At 48.6% G+C, this 23,335-nt stretch overlaps 1 protein-coding gene across 11 annotated transcripts in view; it reads right to left on the bottom strand.

Annotated features, from left to right (window-relative positions):
* LOC132216799 (carcinoembryonic antigen-related cell adhesion molecule 1-like) overlaps positions 1 to 23,335 on the bottom strand; it is a 287,472-nt gene that overhangs the window by 80,335 nt on the left and 183,802 nt on the right. For 2 of the 11 annotated variants that reach the window (XM_059666328.1, XM_059666332.1), the window contains 2 exons: positions 19,989 to 20,043; positions 1,229 to 1,588 (listed from right to left, as the gene is read on the bottom strand). The exons of 2 other annotated variants lie outside the window; for them this stretch is intronic. In XM_059666328.1, the coding sequence (XP_059522311.1) occupies positions 1,229 to 1,588; positions 19,989 to 20,043 (415 nt within the window). Of the gene's footprint in view, positions 1 to 1,228; positions 1,589 to 5,129; positions 5,359 to 16,601; positions 16,851 to 19,988; positions 20,044 to 20,079; positions 20,268 to 21,647; positions 21,927 to 23,335 lie in introns of those variants that run through there. 7 more of the 11 variants (XM_059666349.1, XM_059666365.1, XM_059666329.1 and 4 more) reach the window with 7 other exon arrangements.

The following is a 23,335-nucleotide window of genomic DNA, read 5'->3' as shown; positions in this document are numbered from 1 at the left end:
CCACAGTTAGTGGGAGTGGCACCAACAAATAAGTGGTTTCAAGTCCAGTGCAGGGAAGTATGGATCGGTAACCTGAGGGGAAGGTCTGGGCATTCCCAGCAGTGACTCTGAATGTTATTGTAGGTGATTTGATTCTAGAGTGAAAATTAATTCTCCATTTGCTTAATCACCAGACCAGAAAATCTACCTTAAGCTGGGGACTGCTAAGAACAAGCACTGAACCAAGGCTGGTCTCAGGGTCCACAGACACGTAAGACCCTCGCGGTGGAGGAGAGGATTGGACTGTGGCTGTACAAGGACCTTGCTGTGTCTGTGGGAGCCTGATTAAGTGGCTGTATCACACTGTGCCTCTGTTTCCCTTGAATAAAAACAGAACAAATGGTAAATGGACTCTGGATTACCATGTTGTCTGTGAATTGACCTTAAAACATCACTAACTTCTTGATCTCAAGCTCAGAATAGAGGAGACACTGACTTAAATGGCCACTACCATTATTTGCCTCCATGAGAGAGAATTCCTGGGCTGAGCCCTGGTGGATGAGGAGCTGTCAGGAGCATCTTCTCTCCTCTGTTCCTTCCTGGAGACCTGACCTCCCTCCGGAGTCTGCTAAGTACCTCAGAAGAGTCAGCTAATGATAGGGGGTATTTTGTTTACCTGTGCTCTCCTGACACTGCCTTAGGTGAAGGACTAGGCTCTGTCCTGTCGTGATGTGACTCTTGGGGCTGAGCCCTGGCTGGTGTGCAGAAGGAGAGCCACTGCTCCCACCCATCCCTTCCAGGAGGCCAAACCCAACCTGACACAGGCTCCCTAGGTTCTCTGAAGTCAGGAGCCCTGGGACAGGGGTGTGGGAGGGGTTCCAAGGCTGAGCTTCTCTGTGAGGATTCCAGGGTCCCCTCAGGCCAGGTGTGACCAAGCTCTGCAGGGTTTTCTCAGTGTCATGGTCATGGGGAGGGGCTATGGACTGGACTGAGACTCTGCTGAGTCTCCTTTTGCTGAGTTATTCCCATCAGACTTCTCTCTGTGGAGAATGTCTGCAGGGCTTTAATCTGTGAAGGGAACTCTATCCTTAGGAAGTCTGTTTCCACTCTGTGTGACCTGCACTAAATGCCCAAACCCAACCTGGGAGATGATGCAGAGGGGGATCTAGGCAGAGTCAAGGGCTGTCAGTCCTGTGTGTGAAGTAGAGTTCACCACCCAACACCCAGAGGTCAGAGAGCAATCACTCACGGTATACACGGAGCTGTCCAGTTACTTGTGCATGCTGTAAATCGTTCCTGGTGGCTAGTAGGGTGTAGTATCCTGTGTCCTGCAGGGTGACGCCCTGGAACAGCAGTGATCCATTGGGGTATATTGTCTCTCTACCACTGTGTGCAGGCCCGAGGGTAGTTGTTTGAGTGTCTATTACATATGATATGATTCTATGGCTGGTGTCCACTATTTCCCCTTTGTACCAGATACAGCCGATCAGATTCCCAGGCAGGTTGTGGACACGGAGAAGCACATCCTTCCCTTCGGCAGCATTGGGCGGCACTGATTCAATAGTGAGCTGGGCAGTGGTGGGCAGGCTCCAGAGGGTTAAGAGTGAGGCTAGGAGGGAAGAGAGACATTGATCAATATTTGGAGCTCTGTATTGGGATGGAGAGATGATGCTTTGGGTCTTCAGGTGGTCTCTTCATCTTTCAGCCTTGGTCAAAGTGTGTGTGTGTGTGTGTGTGTGTGTGTGTGTGTGTGTGTGTGTGTCTCCTTTGGTTAAGTTCAGCAGCATGGCCACCAGTACTTCAGCACCTCTGATCTTATTGCCTGTGTGTGTGTGTGTGTGTTTTTTTTTTTTTTTAATAATTGTAAAGAATTTTTGTGAATTTATTTGAGCCAAACTGTTGACATATGCTGGGAAGAAGAACCTCAACGAATTGAGATAATGCTCTGGAGAATGGCTGGTTACATCTTATTTATACATTGCAATCAAAGGAAGGGATGTAGGTAGGTTATATGAAATCCATTGGTGATAGACTAGAGCAGTGGTCAGCAAACCGCAGCTTGCAAGCCACATGCGGCTCTTTGGCCCCTTGAGTGTGGCTCTTCCAAAAAATACCATGTGCGGGCGTGCACATACAGTGCGTTCGAAACTTCGCAGCCCATGAGCAGAAGTCAGTTTTAGGCCTTGGTGAGTCTATTTTGAAGAAGTGGCGTTAGAAGAAGTGGGGGGTGTTGGTCAGTTGGGCGATGGGAGACATGGCGCAGGTGGGCCGCGGTATACACAGCACCGGGGAGGTGCGCGCGATTCATGTAGGAGTTGAGTGAGCCAGTCAGTCAGCAGTCTCATTGTGCAGTGCTTAGTGCCAGTTGTGTCCGCAAATTGCACGAGGGTGACAAAAGTACCTACTTGAAGCATAAAGTTACCTGTATTTTTCCAACCAGCTGAAAATCCTACAGGTATTTTTGTCATCAATTTAAGAATTGTAATTATTTTGTGTTGGTGGCTTTATTATTATAAAATGAAACTTATCTGCTTAGAGGGGTTTAAATGCCTAACCTTGCTAAAAAATGTCTCTTGCTTACTGTTTATTTCCTTCATTAGCACTCATGACAACTGCAATTATTTGATGTGACTATTTATTTATTTAAAGTTGATCTTCCTCACTAGAATGTAAGTTCCAGAAGGATGGCATGTTATCTCCAGCCTTAGACACATAATAGGCATTCCATAAATATATTAGTGTATTGAACTCATGTTGTTAGTACTAAGTTCACCATCCAAAATTATTTATTAAGTTAATAACAATGTACCTACCTATATAGTTTAAGTTTTAAAAATTTGGCTCTCAAAAGAAATTTCAATCGTTGTACTGTTAATATTTGGCTCTGTTGACTAATGAGTTTGCCAACCACTGGACTAGAGAGGCAGGAGAAAGCAAAGCTAAGCAAAGGGGGGGGGGGTTCCCTGGGATTGGATAAAAAGAAAAATGATGGACACATACTTAGGTGGGTGCAGGAACAATTAACATGATAACAATAAAGGAATCTGTGGTATCTGTCCTGGCCCCCAGCACATTAGTTTGTGCCCCAGGGGCTCCAGAAAAAGGGAAGTTACAAGTTACCCAGACACTTCAAGTGTATGTTATCATAGATGCAAAAAGACAGATAGGCTCAGTTAAGGTAAAGGTTGACCTAGTCAGTGAAGATACCAGCCTAGGACATAACTGCCCACCGTATCTGCTTTTAGTTAAAGTTTAATTTCCGACCATCCTTTAGGTTACTTTAGGTCTCTGAGTTTGCAAGGCTGCTATGCAGGCCTCCCCTGAGCTTGTCAGGCTAGCATGTGGCCCCTTTCGTCCACAAATCCCCCTTTTGGTCATAAATCAATCCAAAGGATGCATTGATGACCAACCTTTTGGTTGGACCATGGAGTCCCATGGTGCTAGGAAGACTCATTCTAGGATGTCTTATTGACAGCATGTCTTGCTGAACAGGTGGACCACTGGGGATGGGGCAAGACCATAAACTTAGATGGCATTCAAGATCGAATTATTAGTATTCAAAAGGGAGGCAGTCAGATCCTATATGTCCTTGTTAAAAAGTATTCTAGATCATTTCTAATTTTTGAGCCACCATAATCTGAGTCTTTTTGCTGTTTGTCAAGTTTTGTTTTTCTGCATCTAATATAACATTTACATACCAGGAACAAAAGTAACAATAATAAACCAGTAACATTGATTAGGAAGAGAAAATGTCTAATACTAGACAAGGAAAAGTCTGAGGGGAACAAGCATGCCAGCCAACGGAAAAACCCTTTACATCAGTTGTCTGGGTAACTTGTGACTTCCCTTTTTCTGGAGCCCCTGGGGCACAAACTAATGCGCTGGGGCCAGGACAGATACCACAGATTCCTTCATTGTTATCATGTTAATTGTTCCTGCACCCACCTAAGTATGTGTCCATCATTTTTCCTTTTATCCAATCCCAGGGGTTTCCCCACTTTGCTTCCTAATGCCGCAACCCTTTAATACAGTTCCTCATGTTGTGGTGACCCGCAACCATAAAATTGTTTTCATTGCTACTTCATAACTGTAATTTTTCTACTGTTATGAATCGTCATGTAAATATCTGATATGCAGGATGTATTTTCATTGTTACAAATTGAACATAATTAAGGCATAGTGATTAATCACAAAAACAATATGTAATTATATACGTGTTTTCTGATGGTCTTAGGCCACCCCTGTGAAAGGGTCTTTCCACCCCCAAAGGGGTCTCGACCCACAGGTTGAGAACCGCTGCTTTACATGTATTATCATATTTTTTTATTAAGCTAATATATGTTTTCATCCTTCATCCACTGTCATTTGTACCTTATGATATGTTTGGCCAGATGAATTAAGACTCTACTATTTCATTATCTAGATCAGGAAGCTCTAATTTTTCCTCTGGCCAATTAATTTCCATAAGTTGTGAATACTGTTACCCAGGTGTCTGCCCTCAGACCCCTGCTGACACTCAGGAGTGTCCTTGGGAGACCCCCTCCCAGACTACCTCCTCTACAGACCTCTGTCTTCACTTTCTGACCTGTCCCTGGGCTGTTCCCTGCATGGCATTGTGGGGACCTGACATCACATCTACATCTTCCCTTGTCTGCTTCCTCCCCATAGAACATGAGCTTCATGGGGGCAGGGACTTGTCAGATCTTGTTGCACCCCCAGTGCCTGCAACAGGCTGCAAGTACCTGTGGGCGAACTAGTGAGTGTTGCAGGGTCCTGCACCTCCTGGGATGTATCTGCCCATTTCTCAGCTTGGTGCTGAGGACAATGTTTAGTACCACTGGTTATATTTCCTATCTCCTCATATAAATTATTATTGTCAAAAGTTTTCAGTATTCAACTCTCAGTGATGAGTAAGTTGGGAAATGAGCAGCCAGTGAGGTTTTCCTGTCCCTCACCACTTCCACATCATTTTCCTGTTACCCGGTCCCCTCCCCCATCCTACTCTGCTCCCCTGTCTTCTCCTCTGAAGTCCAAACAGAAGCCTGCCCCCTACCCTTTGTTTTCTCTGAGAGCCTGTGCTCCCCAGGCATCCCCAGCTAGCCTGTGCCTCTCCTCCTCCCGTCCACCACCAGGTAGTTGTCCCCTCTCACCAGCCAGCAGGAGCCCCTGCCTGGGGACAAGTCCTCTGTAGGCAGGGGCTGAGGGGGACTCCATGGTGTCTGCTGCCTGTTCTGTCCCTCCCTCTGTGGGAAGAGCTTGGATTCCAGAAATGCTCACAAGCACCACTGTCCTGATGGGTGGGATGTGCTGTTCCTCCTCCCTGTGCACTGAGCCTCCTCCTGGGCCAAGATCACTTCCCTGGTCACATGGGCCAGGGGCGGAGTCTGTACCCAGGTTCCTCCCTGCCCTCCCCTTATTCCTGCCTCCCTTTTCTTTCCTCTACATTTGCTTTCCCTGTAACTGCTGAGGCTTCTACCTTCTTCCCCAGTGACTCCTCCCCATGTACACACAAACACACACACACACACACACACACACACACACACACACACACACACACAGACACCTTGCTTATATAGTAGGCAGTTAGGCCTGAGCAGAGTAGGACAATAGGGAGGTAGGGAAGGTCACTAGAATGGAAAGCCCAGGTACCTAGCAACGTGAAAAACTGGACTGGGACCTTGCCCCCTGGGTAACTTTTCCTCCCCGAGCATATTTTGGTTTTGCAGTTTAGGCCCTCTGACCTTTCATATCACTGGACACGTGGTTCAGACCCTCCCCTGACCTTCCCTCCCCTGGCATGCTCTTAGTCATGTGGGTTAGAGGCCAGTAGAGGGGAAATGAACAAGTTTACCAAAGAATAGCTCTTCAGCATTAAGCCCCCAGGACAATGAGGTTCTGACTGGCATCAGATACATCTTGGCTTCAGTTGTGTTTCAGCTGCAGGCACAGGGAAGCAGCAAAACCAGATGAGTGAGAACATCCCTGACATCAGGATCTACTGCATTGACTAATGACCTTCGACCCTAAAGGACACACCTGAGAAGCTGATAAATATTTTATTGGGATCCTCCCCTGAAACCTCCAGATAACTGCCCTCAAGAAGTAGGACCTTCTTCCAAAGTAAGAAGGCACTTGGCTTCTGAGGCTTATGCCTTACCAAGAAAGGATCTTCTCCCATAGTCCCAAGAGGGAATTTTTGGTTTACTGATCATTCCCAATGCTCCCCACCTGACAAATCCTATATGAAGTCTATTTAGGGGAGTCACACTTTCATAACTTTATCCTAATTCACAATATAGGAGTTTAGACTTGCAAAAGCACGGTTTTGCAAGTATCTTAGATAATTACTAGTACAGAACCAGCATTTTAGAGCTCAAGGGTTAAAAATCCTCTTGCAGGAGCCACACTACATAAATAGGAATGCTAGGGAGGGGACATGCCCGACATGGGTTCCATGGCCTTATTTCCCCCGACCCCCCTTAGTTCCATGATAAAGTATGGAAAGTAAGCCACTGCTTGACCTACTTAAGGTAAGTTAACGCTCAGGGATCCCTCTCCTGGTTCTTGACCTTGCACAAAGAAAAGAACCTATGGGGCCTTGAAAGTTAAATCCCTTTGGCCCTGGAAACTAGAGACATTTTATTTCAACCATGTAGTTTAAGTACTTGAATGTCACAATGTATGACCAAGGTTGGAGAAAATGTTTCTTCTCCCAACTTTTATAGGGTGTGATTCTTAAATACTTTTATAATGTCCAAGGTATATACAAGGATATGTATTGTAACAATTATGGCTGTGTATTTTTTGCAAAGATTGTAGCTTCTCTATCGTGAGAAGGAAAATATTTTCATAAATTGTTTTTATTTTATAGGTACTAATAAAATGAAAGAAAGCCTCCCCCCCCCCCCCACACACACAGAAGTAGGACACATTGCAGCTCTTTCTCTCTGGAGCACACCCATGCCTTTCCCTACCCTTCTTTCCTCAAGGCACTTATCTTTGTTTTCTTTCTCCTAAGCTCCAAGGGTCCTTCTTTTGCTGCTGTAACTAGTTTCCTGAGCCCATTTCTTCTACAGCTCACTTCTTCTACCTCTGTGACTTCCTAAATAAACTCTCTCTTATAATTTGAGTTCTTGACTCTGAATTCTTCTCTTAGCTGAACCCAGGTACCGAGGTTGCTGAACTGAGGGCCTAACTCTGCAGGTTAACACCTGGTGCCATGCCACCGCTCACAATTGGACAAAGAGAAGCTTGGGGTGTATGTATCCAGGGCGTCTCCCACAGCTCTGTGAGGAGAGCACAGTAGCCTTCCCACCACCTTCTCTCATCCCCATTTGTCTCTTATCTTCAGAGCAGCAGCCTGGGGCGACATCAGGAATTCTGGTTGCAGGGATGCCACCCCATTGTGTATGGTATCATCACTGGAACTTTCTAAAGATTTCAATGCCCAGGTGACACCTTAGAAATGCTGCTTTGGCAGCTGCTCAGCCAGGTGGATGCCCAGCCAGAATGAGACCCTATGATGTGGGGATGGGGAATCCCCCTTTCCCCCTCTCCTGTGCACAGGGAGGGTCTGCAGATTCTGACTCAGAAGGTGTTTGGTGGACCCGGCAGTCTCCATCTAACAAGCTGTCAGGAGATGCTGATCATACTGGCCTCAGAGCACTTTCAATGGCAAGGATAATGGGGATCCCTGCTCCCTAAGAGGACAACCTACCCACTTAACCCCACCCTTGTCCTGTGCGGTGTCCTGGCCATTAGTCTGTCTGTCTACACAGAGAGCCCAAGGGATCCCCAAACCGAGGGGATGATTTATTCGTGTGACACAGAAACCCAGCTGGGCACCACACCTTCCCTGTGTTCTCAAAATGCTGGGGAGGTTGGATTTCCTCCCAGCAGGAAGGTCACAGAGGTGACTCGGGGTGAGAAGGGGTCGTCTGAGTGATGACTGGTGAGGGGATCCACCTTCTGTCTTTGGGTGTCACCAGCCTGTTTTCTGCTTCCAGGGACAGAGTCCAGGACCAGGATTCTTGGTAGGACCTTCAGTGGACTGGGGGTGGGGGGGGGGGGTTAGGAGGGAGAACTGGGAGGAGGAGACTGTAGTGGGAAGAGGGACTGTGGTGGGAGGTCATGTGGCTGTGAGCTGCCTGGTCCTTAAGGGCCATGATTTTAGGGAAATCTTCCCTCTTCGTGTCTGTTGGCTAAGACGGTCCATGTGCTCCCTGACCCTTGGGGCAGCCTCTGATTTCTGCATGAGAAACTTGCTTGTGTCCTCCTGCCTTCCTCATAGTGGTACAAGGCAGTGAGTGAGGAGCTGCACAAGGTCCCCACTTTCCCTGAGAGCAGGTGCTCCTAGTCCCCTAGAAGGAGCCTGTGGGACAAAGTGGACACATGGGAGGGGCCCAGAAGGGTCTGTGATATAGAAATCAGGCTCCTTTCCCATCTCCTTCATTAAAGCCAGCTTCCTATGTTAATTTCCTATTGTCTGTGTGTCCCAATGTCGCCCCCTGGAGGGCATAAGGTGACCTGTGTCTGCATCAGGGATGCTGACCAGGGAGCTGACCCTGAGCCCTGGGCAGGGGTGGGCTCTGACTTCACCCCTTCAGGCTGAGTGGCCAGTCACTGTGTGTCCCAGGCTGCCCGACTTCACCCAGGACAGGATGAGCACAGCGAGAAGGTGGTGGTTGTCCAGAGAACTCCGGATCCAGTGTAAGGAGAACTACACACCCAGGAGGAGCTCCCTGTCCCTGAAGTTTCAAGGAAGGGCCTGGTGAGGGCTCCTGTGGGGCTTCCAGGAGAGGGTGCTGGCCTGGGGCTCTGATGCCCAGGATGCCCTGTGTGTCCCCATCACAGCACTGGGCACTGCATCCAAGTCCCCTGTGTCCCTGACTGTCATCTGCTCTAGGCCTCCCAAAGGGGCCCAGGATCTGGAGCAGCTCCACGTGGAGACTCTTCCAGGGGACCCTAAGGGTCCCCCCTCTCTTATGAGAGAGGAGGAGCCCTGGGACCCTCTGAGGTGGAAGCACCCCAGATGCTGGGTTCTTCTGACCCATCCTGTACGGAAAGTTCCCCAGGACATCATGGGCTGGTGAGAGGTTTTCAGAGACACAGCCAGGTGACCCCACAGATCAGGGCCTCGGGCACAGGGATTTGCCCCCTGACTTCCTTTGAGGTTAAGGTGGGATCCTTCCTCCTGTGGTAGTAACTCCACCTGGGTCCAGAGTCCAGAGTTTGTGCCAGGTTAAGTGTCCCTGAGAAGAGGAAGAACCCAGGCTGTCACCAAGAGCCACCCTGGGGAGATGAGATGTCACTCACCAGGTAGAGGTGTGGAGGGCTGTGATTTTGGAGGAATAAATGGGGGTCTGATCCCTCACTGTTAGGAGACCCCTGCCCTCCATTTCTCCATTTTTGGGACAAACAAGGGTGCTTCTGGCCACCTCCCATGCTGACACCAGACCCTGGTCTCCAGGGAATATTCTCTGACTATGGATGTCACAGGTGGTAGGATAAGAGGGCATGTTCCAGGCTTTAATGGTGCGGTTTCCATCATTTACTTAATGGGGTCTGTGAATCAATGTGAGTGTGCAGACGGGCAGAGCTGATTATCAATCTGTTTGGATAACAACCTGGGCACAAGGACTGGACCTTCCCATCTGTCACCAGGGGTTATCTCAGATGCCAGTGCCTTGGCTCTGCCTCCCGCTCTCACAGCAGGTTCCCTCCTCCTCAGACACCTGATTCCCTGCTTGCTCAGCACGGCCTCTGTGGCCCAAGTTCTGGGCACTCAAAGCGCCAAGTGACCAAACCTCAGGCCTCAGTCACCCTCCGGATGTTGGAAGCAGGTCCTGGGATCAGGGCTACCTCATGGGAGAGGGCCTCCAGGTCTGAGTAACCACCACCTGTGGGGACTGGCAGGTGCTATCATGGTGGGTGGCATGTGGTCTCAGGGTGCACCTGGGAGCACCCTGGAGTTTCCCTGAAAGCTGACAGCCTTCAGCTGAGTGCTTTCGTGCAGTGATTCAGTTTCCAGAGCTTCCCTCTGTCTGTGCACTGGCCCGAAGGCCCCTATTGAACCATAAAGAGGGGCTGGACTCTTCCATCCTCAGGCCAGACCCACCAATCAGTGCCCGTGGATCCAGGGATATCAGGGCTCAGGGACAGCATGCAGGGCACACACCTCTGTCTTGAGGGCCAGGGGAGCTTAGCAGTTAGCTTATCCTTCTGCTGGTGGGAGGTGCTGGGATCTGGGTGAGTGGCCAGAAGTCTCCTTTAGTTTCGCTTTTCAGATTTAAAGGGATAAAAGATAATAATCCCTACTGACAAACAAAATAGGTGCAGAGGCATGGATACATGGACCAGGTCTCAGAGGGAAGGGAGTGGGGGCAACAGGAATAGAGTAACCAAAAACCATATATGCATAGCCCACGGACACAGGCAATAATTGGGTGAAGACCTGCAGAGGAGCAGGGGCCGGTGGAAGGAGAGAAAGGGTGAAGTGGGGGACATCTGTACTGTCAACAATGAAAATTGTTTTAAAAAATGTAGCTAGCCTCTTGATAGAAGGTAACTCTTACATCATTGTAAAATAAAAACAATGCACTGGAATATTCTTTAGAGGAAAGCCAATAACCATTTCCCATTTATCAGTAACTGTGATGCAGGTTTAATTTTTCTAGTTCATCACCGATAACACTTTTTGTAGTTTAGCTCTTAGGAAATGGTGAAAGCCGCCCACGATCCATGTTTTAGTTCAAGAATGTGGACTTTATGTGGACTCTCCTGTGATTTTAAGCGTTCATATAGTTCACCTTCTGTGAACACTAATTCCATTTCCCTCTGTCCGTTTGTTACTCATCCCTGTACAGAGAGAGTCACATTCTGCCTGGAAAGCATCTGACCACCATTGAAAAGAAAGTGTCCAAATGCTTCTGGTTGATGATCATGGCGCTGAAGGTGGAGGTCTGTTCAGTGTGGGCCAAGGCAACAGTTTTTGAAAACCTTTACCTCAAAATTACCTGCAGAAGGTACCTGTCACATGCTGGGATGGAGGAAGGACAGAAATAGAGGCCGGTAATTTAGGTATCACACCCAAGAGTGGACAGCAGATTCTGCCCAGAGTGTGAGAGGTGGAGGGATGAATGGTGAGGACACTACAAAGACCCCCACCCAACCCCTTAATGAGGGAACATTATAGGTTCTGTAGTTCAAAGTGGAACCCAGGGATTGGGACAGGGGTTGTCAGCCCACAGGTGCTGGGAAGGAGACCTGACACACTGTCCATTTTGGGGGCATAAATTCATTTTTCAGTTATGATGTCACAGTGTATGATTCTGAAAATATAAACAAACTCCTATGATATAGTTTTCCTCTTAATAAGATGTTTCTAACGATAGAAATGACTGTCTTGGGGAGAACCAAGATGGCGACATAGGTTAACGCCGGAGTTTGCTGCTTTGAACAACTACTTCAAAAGTGAAACCAAAAAACGGAAGGGACATCACCCAGAACCACAGGAATGCTGGCTGAGTGGAAGTCCTACAACTAGGAGGAAAGAGAAACGCACACGGACACTCAGAGGAGGCGCAGTGCTGAAGTCAAATTCTGAGGTGCGGAGTGCGCGGAGGGGGCTGGCGGCAGAGGGTGCGGTTGGCGTTTTCAATCGGGAGGGAGTCGCAGACTCTGAGCTCCAGATCCGGGCGAGTCTTTAGGGACCCAGACTCAAACGGGAGAAGCGGGACTGTCTGGCTTCGGTCAGAGCGAGTGCAGCTTTCTCTACCAGCTTTGCAGCAGGTGCTGGGACTCAGGCAGAGCCCCTGGGGACAGGACTGAGAGCCGCCATAACTGCTCTCTCCGGCCCACCCTGTTGATCCTGTGCGACCCGCCCCGCCCAAGCCCTGCACAAAGGCATTTGCTGGATAGCCTCAGGCAAAGGCTAGATTAGCACCTCCCTAGAGGACAGAAGTTCTCTCACTGCTGACACAGCTGATTCTCATAGCCAGTTGGCCTGGAGGTCAAACCCTCCCTGGAATTAGCTACAACAATCAAGATTTAACTATAAGACTGCAAACAAAGACCACTAGGGTGCACCAAGGAAGCATAACAAAATGCGGAGACAAAGAAACAGGACAAAATTGTCAAAGGAAGATATAGAGTTCAGAACCACACTTTTAAGGTCTCTCAAGAACTGTTTAGAAGCTGCCGATAAACTTAATGAGATCTACACGAAAACTCATAAGACCCTCGATCTTATATTGGGGAACCAACTAGAAATTAAGCATACACGGACTGAAATAACGAATATTATACAGACTCCCAACAGCAGACCAGAGGAGCGCAAGAATCAAGTCAATGATTTGAAATGCGAGGAAGCAAAAAACACCCAACCGGAAAAGCAAAATGAAAAAAGAATCCAAAAATGCAAGCGTAGTATAAGGAGCCTCTGGGACAGCTTCAAGCGTACCAACATCAGAATTATAGGGGTGCCAGAAGATGAGAGAGAGCAAGATATTGAAAACCTATTTGAAGAAATAATGACAGAAAACTTCCCCCACCTGGTGAAAGAAATGGACTTACAGATCCAAGAAGCGCGGAGAACCCCAAACAAAAGGAATCCAAAGAGGACCACACCAAGACACATCATAATTAAAATGCCAAGAGCAAAAGATAAAGAGAGAATCTTAAAAGCAGCAAGAGAAAGAAACTCAGTTACCTACAAGGGAATACCCATATGACTGTCAGCTGATTTCTCAACAGAAACTTTGCAGGCCAGAAGGGAGTGGCAAGAAATATTCAAAGTGATGAATACCAAGAACCTACAACCAAGATTACTTTATCCAGCAAAGCTATCATTCAGAACTGAAGGTCAGATAAAGAGCTTCACAGATAAGGAAAAGCTAAAGGAGTTCATCACCACCAAACCAGGATTATATGAAATGCTGAAAGGTATCCTTTAAGAAGAGGAAGAGGAAGAAAAAGGTAAAGATACAAATTATGAACAACAAATATGCATCTATCAACAAGTGCATCTAAGAATCAAGTGAATAAATAATCTGATGAACAGAATGAACTGTTGATTATAATAGAATCAGGGACATAGAAAGGGAATGGACTGACTATTCTTGGGGAGGAAAGGGGTGTGGGAGATGTGGGAAGAGACTGGACAAAAATCGTGCACCTATGGATGAGGACAGTGGGTGGGGAGTGAGGGCGGAGGGTGGGGCGGGAACTGGGAGGAGGGGAGTTATGGGGGGGGGAAAAGAGGAACAAATGTAATAATCTGAACAATAAAGATTTAATTAAAAAAAAAGAAAAAAAAGAAATGACTGTCTTTACTGCTAAGATGCTTGAGATGGTAGGAACACCAGAGTAGGTTGTCTAATAGAATGGCATATAGATTTGTTATGTTGTAATTTCTCTTCTCAGTGCCCACAGAATTTTCCTCACCCGACTTTGCAGTACAACCCACTGGTGTCAATCTGATTTGTGGGCACACCCTTTCACAACCCAGTCTTCCAGCCGGTGAGCTAAGGCAGCCATCAGTCATCACCTCTAACTATGCCTCCTTCTGAACCTGAATGTGCCCTCTGTCCAAGGTCAGCCCCAATCTCTCAACTCTCCTGCCCCTTTCTCTCCTCTTCTATCAGGAACAAGCCACTACAGGGCACCCACACTCCTCCTTGAGCTCCTGGGGACCTTTTCCATTACCTGAGACAAGAAAATGCATGTGTTTTTACTGCAACAGCCCCTCCCTTCAAATACTCTTTACATTTGTTCAGGGTGTAGCTCCTGCTTCAGACATCAGGGTCCCCAGGGGAGCCCCTCACATTGAGGTGTGGCAGCGTGGTCTGGTGACCTGGAACCATTCCCAGGGCCTAATTTATTGTAGAGGGAGATGGTTCAGGGCAGTGGGTAATATAGGATAGACACCAGGGCCCAGATGTTCCTGCACGAGGGGTGGTCACAGGGGACAATGGTTGTGAGCCTGTGGCTCTGAAGGCCTTGCCACTTACTATCTGTGCACATGGGCCTTGGCTGGGCTGCTGTGAAATATTTCAGACTGGGCCTTCCTCAGTGGGCAGTGGGTCCTCCTGGGTATTTCAAGATCCTTCCTATTGAAGAATGAGAAGAGATGAGTTATTGGCCTTAGAGAGTCACATTGTTTTCTAGAGCTGGAAAGCGTCAGACCACCATTAAAAAGAAAATGTCCAAATGCTATTCATTGATGATAATGGCACTCACGGTGGAGGTCTGCTCACCGTGGGCAAGGTAGGTCTCTCAGCACCTGAGGGAGCAGGTGGTGTCGGGCTTCATTATTAACTTCAGATCAGGACCCAGGAGGTGGGAGGGTGAGGATCTCCCTGATCCTTCTCACCCTCCTCAGGACACCATGCTGGGCTGTCTGTGGGTGACTCAGCCTCCCCTCCCCCTCCCTGCATGCAGGACAGGGACCCAGAGCCCCTTCATGTAGAGTGGACCATGAGGAGCCCAGGTGAGAGAGGGCAGGTGGACATTAGGAGAGAGCCTTATTCCTGGAGGTGGGAGCTGTGAGATGAGGGCCAGCAGGAGGCACACAGCCTGCTTAGCGCCTGCAGCTGAGTCCGTGCGCCAGTGTTTCCTCTGCAGAATCCAGCCTTTTCCCTGCGAACATTCCATTACCTCCCCTTCAGTGCTCCCAGCTGAGGCCTCAGTGCTTCCCCACTCAGTCCTGCATCAACTCTTTGTCCCCCTCACCCTCAGGCAGCTCTGTCTGCCCAACTACCCCGTCCCCCCAGGGCTGCAGAATGGTCATTGCGGCCCCTGACCACCCAGTCTAGAGGTGCAGTCCTGCCTTCTTAGTCAGCTGTGGGACCAGGCTCTCAGGGTCCATGTCCTGATTACCATCACCTGCCAGGAGGTGGCAGCAGCTGAACAAGGGAGCGATGCAGGGACAATTGTTATCACCTTGTGTGTCTGCAAGTGGACATGTGGGGAAGGGTGCTGCGGCCGGGGAGAGGGGAGGCAGCACCAAGGAAATGGTGGAATTTCCTGCTAATTTAGATGCAGGTAGTGTGTGCCTTGGGAATTTAACAGGCAGTTCATGGATATTTTCTTGGAGATAGATAAGAAGGTAGTTGTAAATCAATATATGGGTCCTCTCTCTTTGTTTCTTGATGAGTATGGCTAATGGTTTATCAATTTTGTTTATCCTTTCAAAGAACCTTCGTTTCAGTGATTTTTTGTATTGTTTTTTAGTCTCTAATGGTATTTATTTCTGCTCTACTGTTTATTATTTCCTTTCTTCTACTTACTTTGGGCTTTTCTTGTTGTTCTCATTCTAGTTCTTTAAGTTTTAGGGTTAAGAAGTTTATTGCTTTTTTTTTTTTTTTTCTGTGTGTGTGGTTTTTTTTTTTTTAGGTATGCCTGTAGTGTTATGAACTTCCCTCTCAGGACTGCTTTTGTTATGTACCAGAAATTTTGGGTTATTTTGTGTTCATTTTCATTTGTTTCCAGGAAGTTTTTGAGTTCTTTCTTGATCTCGTTGGTAACCCATTTAGTGTTAAATAACATGCTATTTAGCTTCCAGGTGTTTGAATGTTTTGGGGTGCTTTTACTGTAGTTGATTTCTAATTTCATTCTACTGTGACCTGAGAAGATGCTTGATATGATTTCAGTCTTCTTGAACTTGTAGAGACTTGTTTTGTGTCCTAACATGTGGTTTATTTTTTTGAATGTTCCACATGCACTTGAGAAGAATGTATATTCTGCTTTGTTGGCTAATATGTTCTATAAATGTCTGTTAAATCCATCTGATCTAGTGTGTCCTTTCGAGTCTCTGTTTCCTTGTTAAGTTTTTGTCTGGAAGATCTGTCCAGGGATGTCAGAGGGGTGTTAATGTCCCCTACTATGACTGTATTGTTGTCAATCTCTCCGTTAAAGTCCTCTAGAAGATTTGTTATAAATTGAGGCGCACCTATATTGGGTGCATATATGTTTATCAGGGTTATATACTCTTGTTAGATTGATCTTTTTATTATTATGCAGTGACCTTTGTTGTTCCTTGAGTTGGCCTTCATTTTGAAGTCTATTTTGTCAGATATGAGTATTGTTCCTTCAGCTCTTTTTTCTTTTCCATTTGCATGGAAAAATTTTTTCCATCCTTTCACTTTCATCCTGTGTCTGTCTTTTGTTTTGAGGTGGGTTTCTTGTAAACAGCATATAGTTTGGTCATATTTTTGTATCCATTCTGCTACCCTACACCTTTTGATTGGAGTATTTAATCCATTTACATTTAGGGTTATTATTGAGAGGTACTTATTTATAGCTATTTTAATTCTGTATGGCTAGGTTTCTCTCTCTGTTTCTTGTTCTTAGCAATCCCTTATAGCATTTTATTTTTTTTTAATCTCAAGGGAAACTCTTTTTAATATAATAATGTTAAATGCAATAAACATAAATTATTCAAAAAAAGATCTTAAGTATAATAATATTACATGAAATAAACATTAATATTTCCAGAAAATAGGATTTTAAGTATAATAATATTATCTATAATGTATAATACAGTATTGTATCACAAACATTGAAGGAAATATTAAAAATCTGCCCATAATAGGAGGACTACTATTATATTCTAAAATATTTTTTCCCCCTCTGGCTCTATTTTTCTTCATCAGTTTATGTTGTTCATTATATTGCACAAATGAGTGAGATCATGTGCTGTTTATCTTTCTCCCACTGGCTTATTTCGCTTAGCATGACGCTCAGAGCTGGTTCTCTGGCACAGGCCACATCCACAGGGTCTGGGGTCTCAGGTCCTGGAGGAACTAAGACGCCACGTCTGCCCTGGGGATGATGCGGCAGTACACCTCTGTGTTTGGGTGGAGTAATTCCTGTCACAGAAAGAAGAGATCTCTGAGCCCCGCAGCCTCCTCAGAACCCGTGCTGTGGGGCTCTATCGGGGCTGACTGTGCTGGGCGTCTGTCCCCGGGCACCTCCCTCCCCCCACCCTCTGTTTTCACTTTTTCTGCCCTTTCTTGAGGCTGGAAGCACAGCCAGGGCTGTACTGGGGGCAGATCCTGGGACCACTGGGACGTGCAGGACAGAATGTTCATAATCCACACTCACCTCATAGATGGGGCCTGTTGTCCTGGGGTCGGGTAGGGGGCCCTGTGCAGCAGGGAGAGAGGGCATCAGAGGACGGGGAGGGAGGGTTTTTCCCTGCAGGACTGACAGCTCTGCCTCCTGAGCAGCTGTCTGCACACCTGTAGCCCTGCAGCCCAATTCAGCCCACACTGCACCCCCTCACCCTTGTTAATCTGGGACCCAGACTGTTGTTCCTGGTGCCCATTCTGCTCCATGCTGGACTCCAGGGTTCCCCTCAGACTCTGTCCTACCCTGTCTACCCCTGATGTGAGGGCCCCACTAGGCCAGGACGGGGCTCCTCTTATTGTGGCTGTTCTGGGGAGGGGGTCTGTGCTGTGTTGAGAGGTTGGAGGGTGTCCGTGCCCTGAGGGTGGGTCACTGAGGCCCTGGGTGAGGGAACAGGGAGGGGATGGACTTACCGGGAAGGCAGAGGTTCCAGAGGGACCCTGGCCTGGGAGCAGAGACAGAAGGAGTTAGCACCCCGGGGGGAGGAAGCTTTGGCCTGTTCTCCCAGGAGGGGGTGGTTCTTTAGCTCCCAAGAGCCAAGGGTGGAAGGTCATCTCCCAAGGTGAGACCCTCTGGCCATTTCAGGGTCCAGTGAGGGAGAGGTGGTGACACATGACACAGCCTAAAGGTCAGGGTTGACTGGTGATCCAGGGTCCCCCGTGCAGAGTGGTGGTGACAATCCCCCTTGAAACCCAAGGAAGGGTCAGAGGCTGAGGGACAAGGGCAGGAGTGGACACTGTGGGGCAGGCCTGGGGGCTCCAGGCTGAACAGACACTCACCAGGGGTGGCCGCTGGAGGTGGGTGCTCTCGGAGGCCATGCGGGTCACTGGCCCTGGGAAAGGTCAGACTTACTTGTGAGGGGTGCAGGGGAGCTTTGGTGTCACAACAGGGGGCAAGGAGGGTCTCCTTTCCCAGCAGAGGGTGGAGGCCTCTCTCCACTGTTTAGGGGGGTTGGGCCCAGGAGAGGGGAACTGAGGCAAGGTGTTAAGGATCCACAGATGACCTAGGCCCACAGGGGAAGGACCCACAGGCAGATAGCAGTCTGGGAGGAGTTACCAGGGAAGGGACTGAGGACCCAGGACAGGAATCTACCCTGAGGGTCTGACTTAGTGGAAAGGTCAAGGCCTCAGGGGTCAGCAGTGCCAGCCTCATGTAGCATCTGGATGAGTGTGGTGCCTGCTGTGCCCAGACTTTCCCCTCAGGCCTACAGAGCTACACTGTGACAATGGCCTGTCCTGTCTCCATCCTTCTGAACTAGAGGCAAAAACCACATCACAGGTTCTGCTGTCCTGTCCAGGCCAGGCTTCCTATCTCACAGATCAGGATTGTGGTTACCAAACTGGCTTCATGGGGGCATTTGACTCACTCAGTCTGTCCAGGCTCTTCCACGCTCAGCTGTGTGGCCTTGGCCAGGATGACTTTCAGACCCTGAGGCAGCCCATCCCCTCACCTGGAGGGTGGACTTAAACAACAGGAGGTGCCTTACTGAGCACTTACTACCTGTCGGCACCGCTGCAGGTGTATGGAGGGAACCAGGACAATCCAGAGGGCACAGTTCCTTAATTTTGCCTCATTTATAGGTGAGGAAGCTCTTGAGGAAACCACCCTGGTCAGCAGCTGGTGAGGGAGGAGCTGGATGGAGGGAGTTAGGGGCCTTCATGGGGAAGCTGGGAGGCCACAGGGAGCCGGCCCAGAACCCTCTGAGGACGGGGTCTTTTTCCTCCTGGCCTGGGCTCTGCTGGGGGTCAGCCGGGATCAGAGGACAGGATTAGGGTGAGGGTGAAGGAAATGCCATGGTACCTCCTCGTCCTCCTGAGGTACAGGAAATAGCCCAGGGAGGTCCCCAGAGCCACCACGACGAGGACCCCGATCACGCTGCCAACGATGGTCCCCACAGAGTAGCCCGTGTCCTTTTGTTCTGCTGAAAGGAGAAGGAAAGGGGGAGCGGCGAAGGCCCAAGTCCACTCAGGGGAAACCAGGAGGGGCCTTGCAGGGGGCGGCCTGGTGAGGGAGGAAGGAGCTGCCACCTGGTCTGTGCTGTTTGGGAGTGCCAGTCCTCCTGACACCCCACTTCTGGTGGTTGCATCATTCTCTGTTTGGCACATTCGAAACCTTCCATTGGCTCTACCTTTTCACGTACTCTCACACCCACCATTCCCATGCCCTGGTAATTTTCCTCTTAACTCCTCTTTCCCTCACATATTCTGTCTCTTACCCCTGTTTCTTCTTTTCCATCACTAAGGACAGTCTTAGCAGGCACCTTACTTACCAACTCAGTGCTGATGAGTAACAAGAATGTGCTGAGTGTTTTAAATGGCCCATAGGGTGGGAAATACTCTACTTTCATGTCATCTGATCCTTCCACCTCCACCAGGGACAGGGGTGTTACCCCCATGAGCACATACAGAATCAGGGATGGGAGGTGCTTAATAAATGGCTGGAGTCACAGAACTGGTGAGTGATAAATGACATTTTCACCAAGTTCTGCTTGATTTCACAGCTACTGACAACAGCGTTTATAAAAATAACAATAATAATTGGTACACTGGCTGAGTCCTGACTGAGCATGACCCTGGCTGAGGGCTTTAACTCATTAACCTCACAAGAATTATCCTAACAACAGTGTTTAGGTCCAGCTGTTTTATTCCAGTTTAGAGACAAGGAAACTGAGGCTCAGTTGGGTGAGAGCCTTCCCCGTGGTCAGACAGTTTATACTCATAGAACTGAGGCAATGATGAGATTAGTCTAATACTGGGGTCCGTACCCATGTGCTCTATAGGCTCTGAAGGAGGCTCCCACCTCCTCAAGGCTTTCATCCATTTCACCCCCTGCCCGTGAAATATACAAAGAGCAAGTGAGAGAGGTGGAGAGTCACTTACATTGCACATCCAACCTGAGGGGCTCACTTATGCCGGAACTGACCAGGTTGAAGACCTCACACTGAAAGCCACCGGCGTCCTCCCTCCTGACGGGGTCTATGGTGAGGGTGCTGTTGTCCTGGGACAGCTTCATCCTGTCCGTGAGCAGGAGACTCTGGTTCTTGAAGAGCCACCGGATGGAGATCCCTGTGTCATTTGTGAGGCAGGTCAGGACCACAGCGTCCTTATGCTCTGTGACTGTGACATTGCTGGCTCGGATGGAGGGCTTCCCCACAGGCTCTGTGGAGAACAGAGGAGGTAACTGACTGAGAGTGGGCTCCTTCCTCAGAGATGTCAACCACTCACAGTCCACAGTAATCTTTGTAAGGGTCACCAGAGGAGGACTCTGATATCTGCACGGTGAGGACCTTTGTTCAGATGACAGTCTGTAATGAGAGGGCCATACCTCCCCTCTGCTCTTCAGATCCCCTCAGGATGACCCCTGACCTTCCTCCCTGGTTATCTGAGGTATTAGCACCGGGTGCCTTATAGAGTGTGTTCAGCATCTTCATCACCAGGTGGCATTTTCCACCCATTGACTTTTGTGTGACTCTTTCCCAGACCTTTCTCTAATTTCTAAATACTCACACCCCCTCTCTAGTATAGTGCTATAAGAAGAGATGGGAAGGCATTTCCTTTTTGTTAAATAATTTATCAGAGAATATAGCCCAGCCAGTCCTCCTGACCTTAGGACCTGTAGAAGTTTCAATCTAAAGGATTTCACAGTCTGAATAGGATTTTCACTTCCTGGCTTGTGGATTGAATATCAGGGAGAAGGAAGTCCCTAGAGAGAAGTAGTCAGTTTTAACATCAGGCTGGTACTCTTAGCATCTTCAGTAAACTACACACCACGTGTTCCTGCTCCTACTGTCCCATGAATCTACCTACTTGTCAAGTAAGCACCACCATTCACTGCGCTCCGTAGGAATGCCACATAGGCTCGTGTCACACAGTGTTGTGCAGCTGGTGACTGCAGAGCCAGGACACAGCTCAGAGGAGTCTCCCCTGTGACTCACTCTCTCCCATTTCCATGCAACCTGGTCTGAGGGAGGCCATGGTGTCGATGGGTGACATGATTTGGCCAGTTGGTGGACAGGCTACTCATGCACCTTCACCACAGACCCCTGTCCCACCACAGAGGGCTCAGAGCAGCCAGTCACCAGGTGAGCCTGGAGCAGTGCAGGGAGCAGGGGTCTGTCCTGCTCACCCCTCCTCAGAGGTGGTTTTCTCCTTTAGTTTGGGGAAAAGAGATGAACTTATTCAAAGCCTTGTATGTTCCTTGTAGCACATGGATCAGGTAACAGATAAGAAAAAGGTGACAGAAGGAAAGTGTTAGTGACAGAAGAAGCAACTTTGCTTTGAGGGCCCTTGTTTTCCCCTCTGGGAAGTTCCCTCCCTCCACCACTTGACTCTTTCTGGGGCTAAGAGAGCCACCTCCTCACTTTCCAAGGCCAGACCCCAGTTCTGCCAAGAGAGATCAGAAGAGCAAGGGGAGGAGAGTCTACAGAGATGTAGTGGGAGGTCTGTGTACGTGGACCTGAGAGGGACGGATGTAGCCTGGCCTCTGGCAGTGTGAATTTGGGTGGCAGCCTGGCCCAGGCAGGGACAGAAGTAACTCACAGAGAACATTCAGGGTGAATGGGTCACTGCAGCCAGCACTCACGGGGTTCCGGGTTTCACACTCATAGGGTCCTGTGTCATTCCTTGTGACAGGGAGTAAAGTGAGAGTCCTGTTGTCCCTGGACAGCTGCAGCCTGGAACTGACCAGGAGACTCTGACTGTTGATCAACCACAGGTAGGTGGTGTTCTGAGTTCGAGGTTCACATGTTAACACGACAGGGTCCTTGTGCTCCTCAGGGTTGGAGTTGTTGCTTGTGATGTTGGGTTTGGGTAACTCCACTGTGCAGAAAACAGAGAGAACTTTGCCCATTGAGTCCTCCAAAGGCTTCTTCAATCAGAATTAGTGCCTCTTAGCTAACTTGAGTTCTTAAAGAAATAAGGCAGGTCTGCGCATCACAAGACAAACAAATGCATGAGGAGCTGAGCGCTCAGAGATTGATTGCAAGGCTGCCTGCTCTATACCTGGGAGAAAAAGCACAGGCTTTCTCAGGTGTCAGATAACTATCAGGGTTTCATCACAGAGAGACACAGGACTGGGAGTCAGAGATGACCCAGCACCTGTCCTGGTCCCACACTGACCTGCTGACTGCCTGGCTGACTTTGAGGTCTCACCTGGGATGTGCAGGTGCTGAGACTTCCAGCTACACAGACCTACATTTTCAGGTCAACATGTGTTTCCACTGAAGCCTCACATTCCAGGGTTAACCTAGAGAGGAGTAATGATGGGCCACCGCATAGTCCTTAAACCCTGAGGGGACTGGGCAGGGTGTCCTGGAACTGGGTGTCTGAGCAGAAGCAATACACAGGAGACCAGAATCAAGTCTGGCATTGAGTTTAGTACCCAGGCTGCAGTGCCACGAGGTGTGGCCATCTGTCCAGAAGCTCACTGGTGACTGACATGAGACAGTAACCCCAGAAAGATGTAGAAAAGAGTGAGGGATGGCGGGAGCTGCCTGGCAGTGGCAGCAGAGCCATGTTCTCTGCTTTTGGATCTTTAATGTCCTTTCTGTCACTGTAGAGGTCAAGGATCTTTCCTCAACACGCAGACAATAGCACGTACAGAAGGGGGGCTTGTGGAAGGTGGGGGAGCATGAACTCGCTGAATATATGGCCCTCATGGACCATTTCTGTTTGGCAGTAATGAGACAGATTCTGTTTTAAATGGTGAAAGAATATGTGAAAATCACTCATGCCACAAAGTTCTAATGCCAGATTTTGGAGGAATTTCTGTCTAGAGAGCACGAAGGTCATAGACCAAGTTCTGCCGTACAACCAGGTCACACTGTGACCAAAGGAAGATGCCACAGTGGATTTGAAATGAGGGACTCCCTGGGATAGAGAGAAGGTGAGTTCTGCTAAGAGAACACAAGTGACTGGGCGATGGGGGGGTTGTGAGTCCAGGTGTCTCTGCTGTATACAGGGAGGGATGACACCAGATTGGTAGAAAGGACATGTGTCATGTTAGTAAAGTTAGGGAGACGGTCCCTCCCTGTTTCTATGGACAGTCAGGCAGATGGGGAGGAGCCCCCACACCGCATGTAGCATGTGTTTTTCCTTGTCTTTCTAAGTCAGGAAACAACTGGGTTTAGTCAAATTCATTCATATTGGGCAGCGTCTAAGAGAAAGGAGAGTGGCTGGTGGATCTCACCATCTGAGAGGATCCCAACCTCTGGTTAGTGTGTCTTCAT

Source organism: Myotis daubentonii, chromosome 15, assembly GCF_963259705.1.
Source record: "Myotis daubentonii chromosome 15, mMyoDau2.1, whole genome shotgun sequence".
In the NCBI taxonomy this organism is placed as follows: Eukaryota; Metazoa; Chordata; class Mammalia; order Chiroptera; family Vespertilionidae; genus Myotis; species Myotis daubentonii.
The sequence above is the reverse complement of the archived record's forward strand: the minus strand, read 5'-3'. Positions and strand labels throughout refer to the sequence as shown.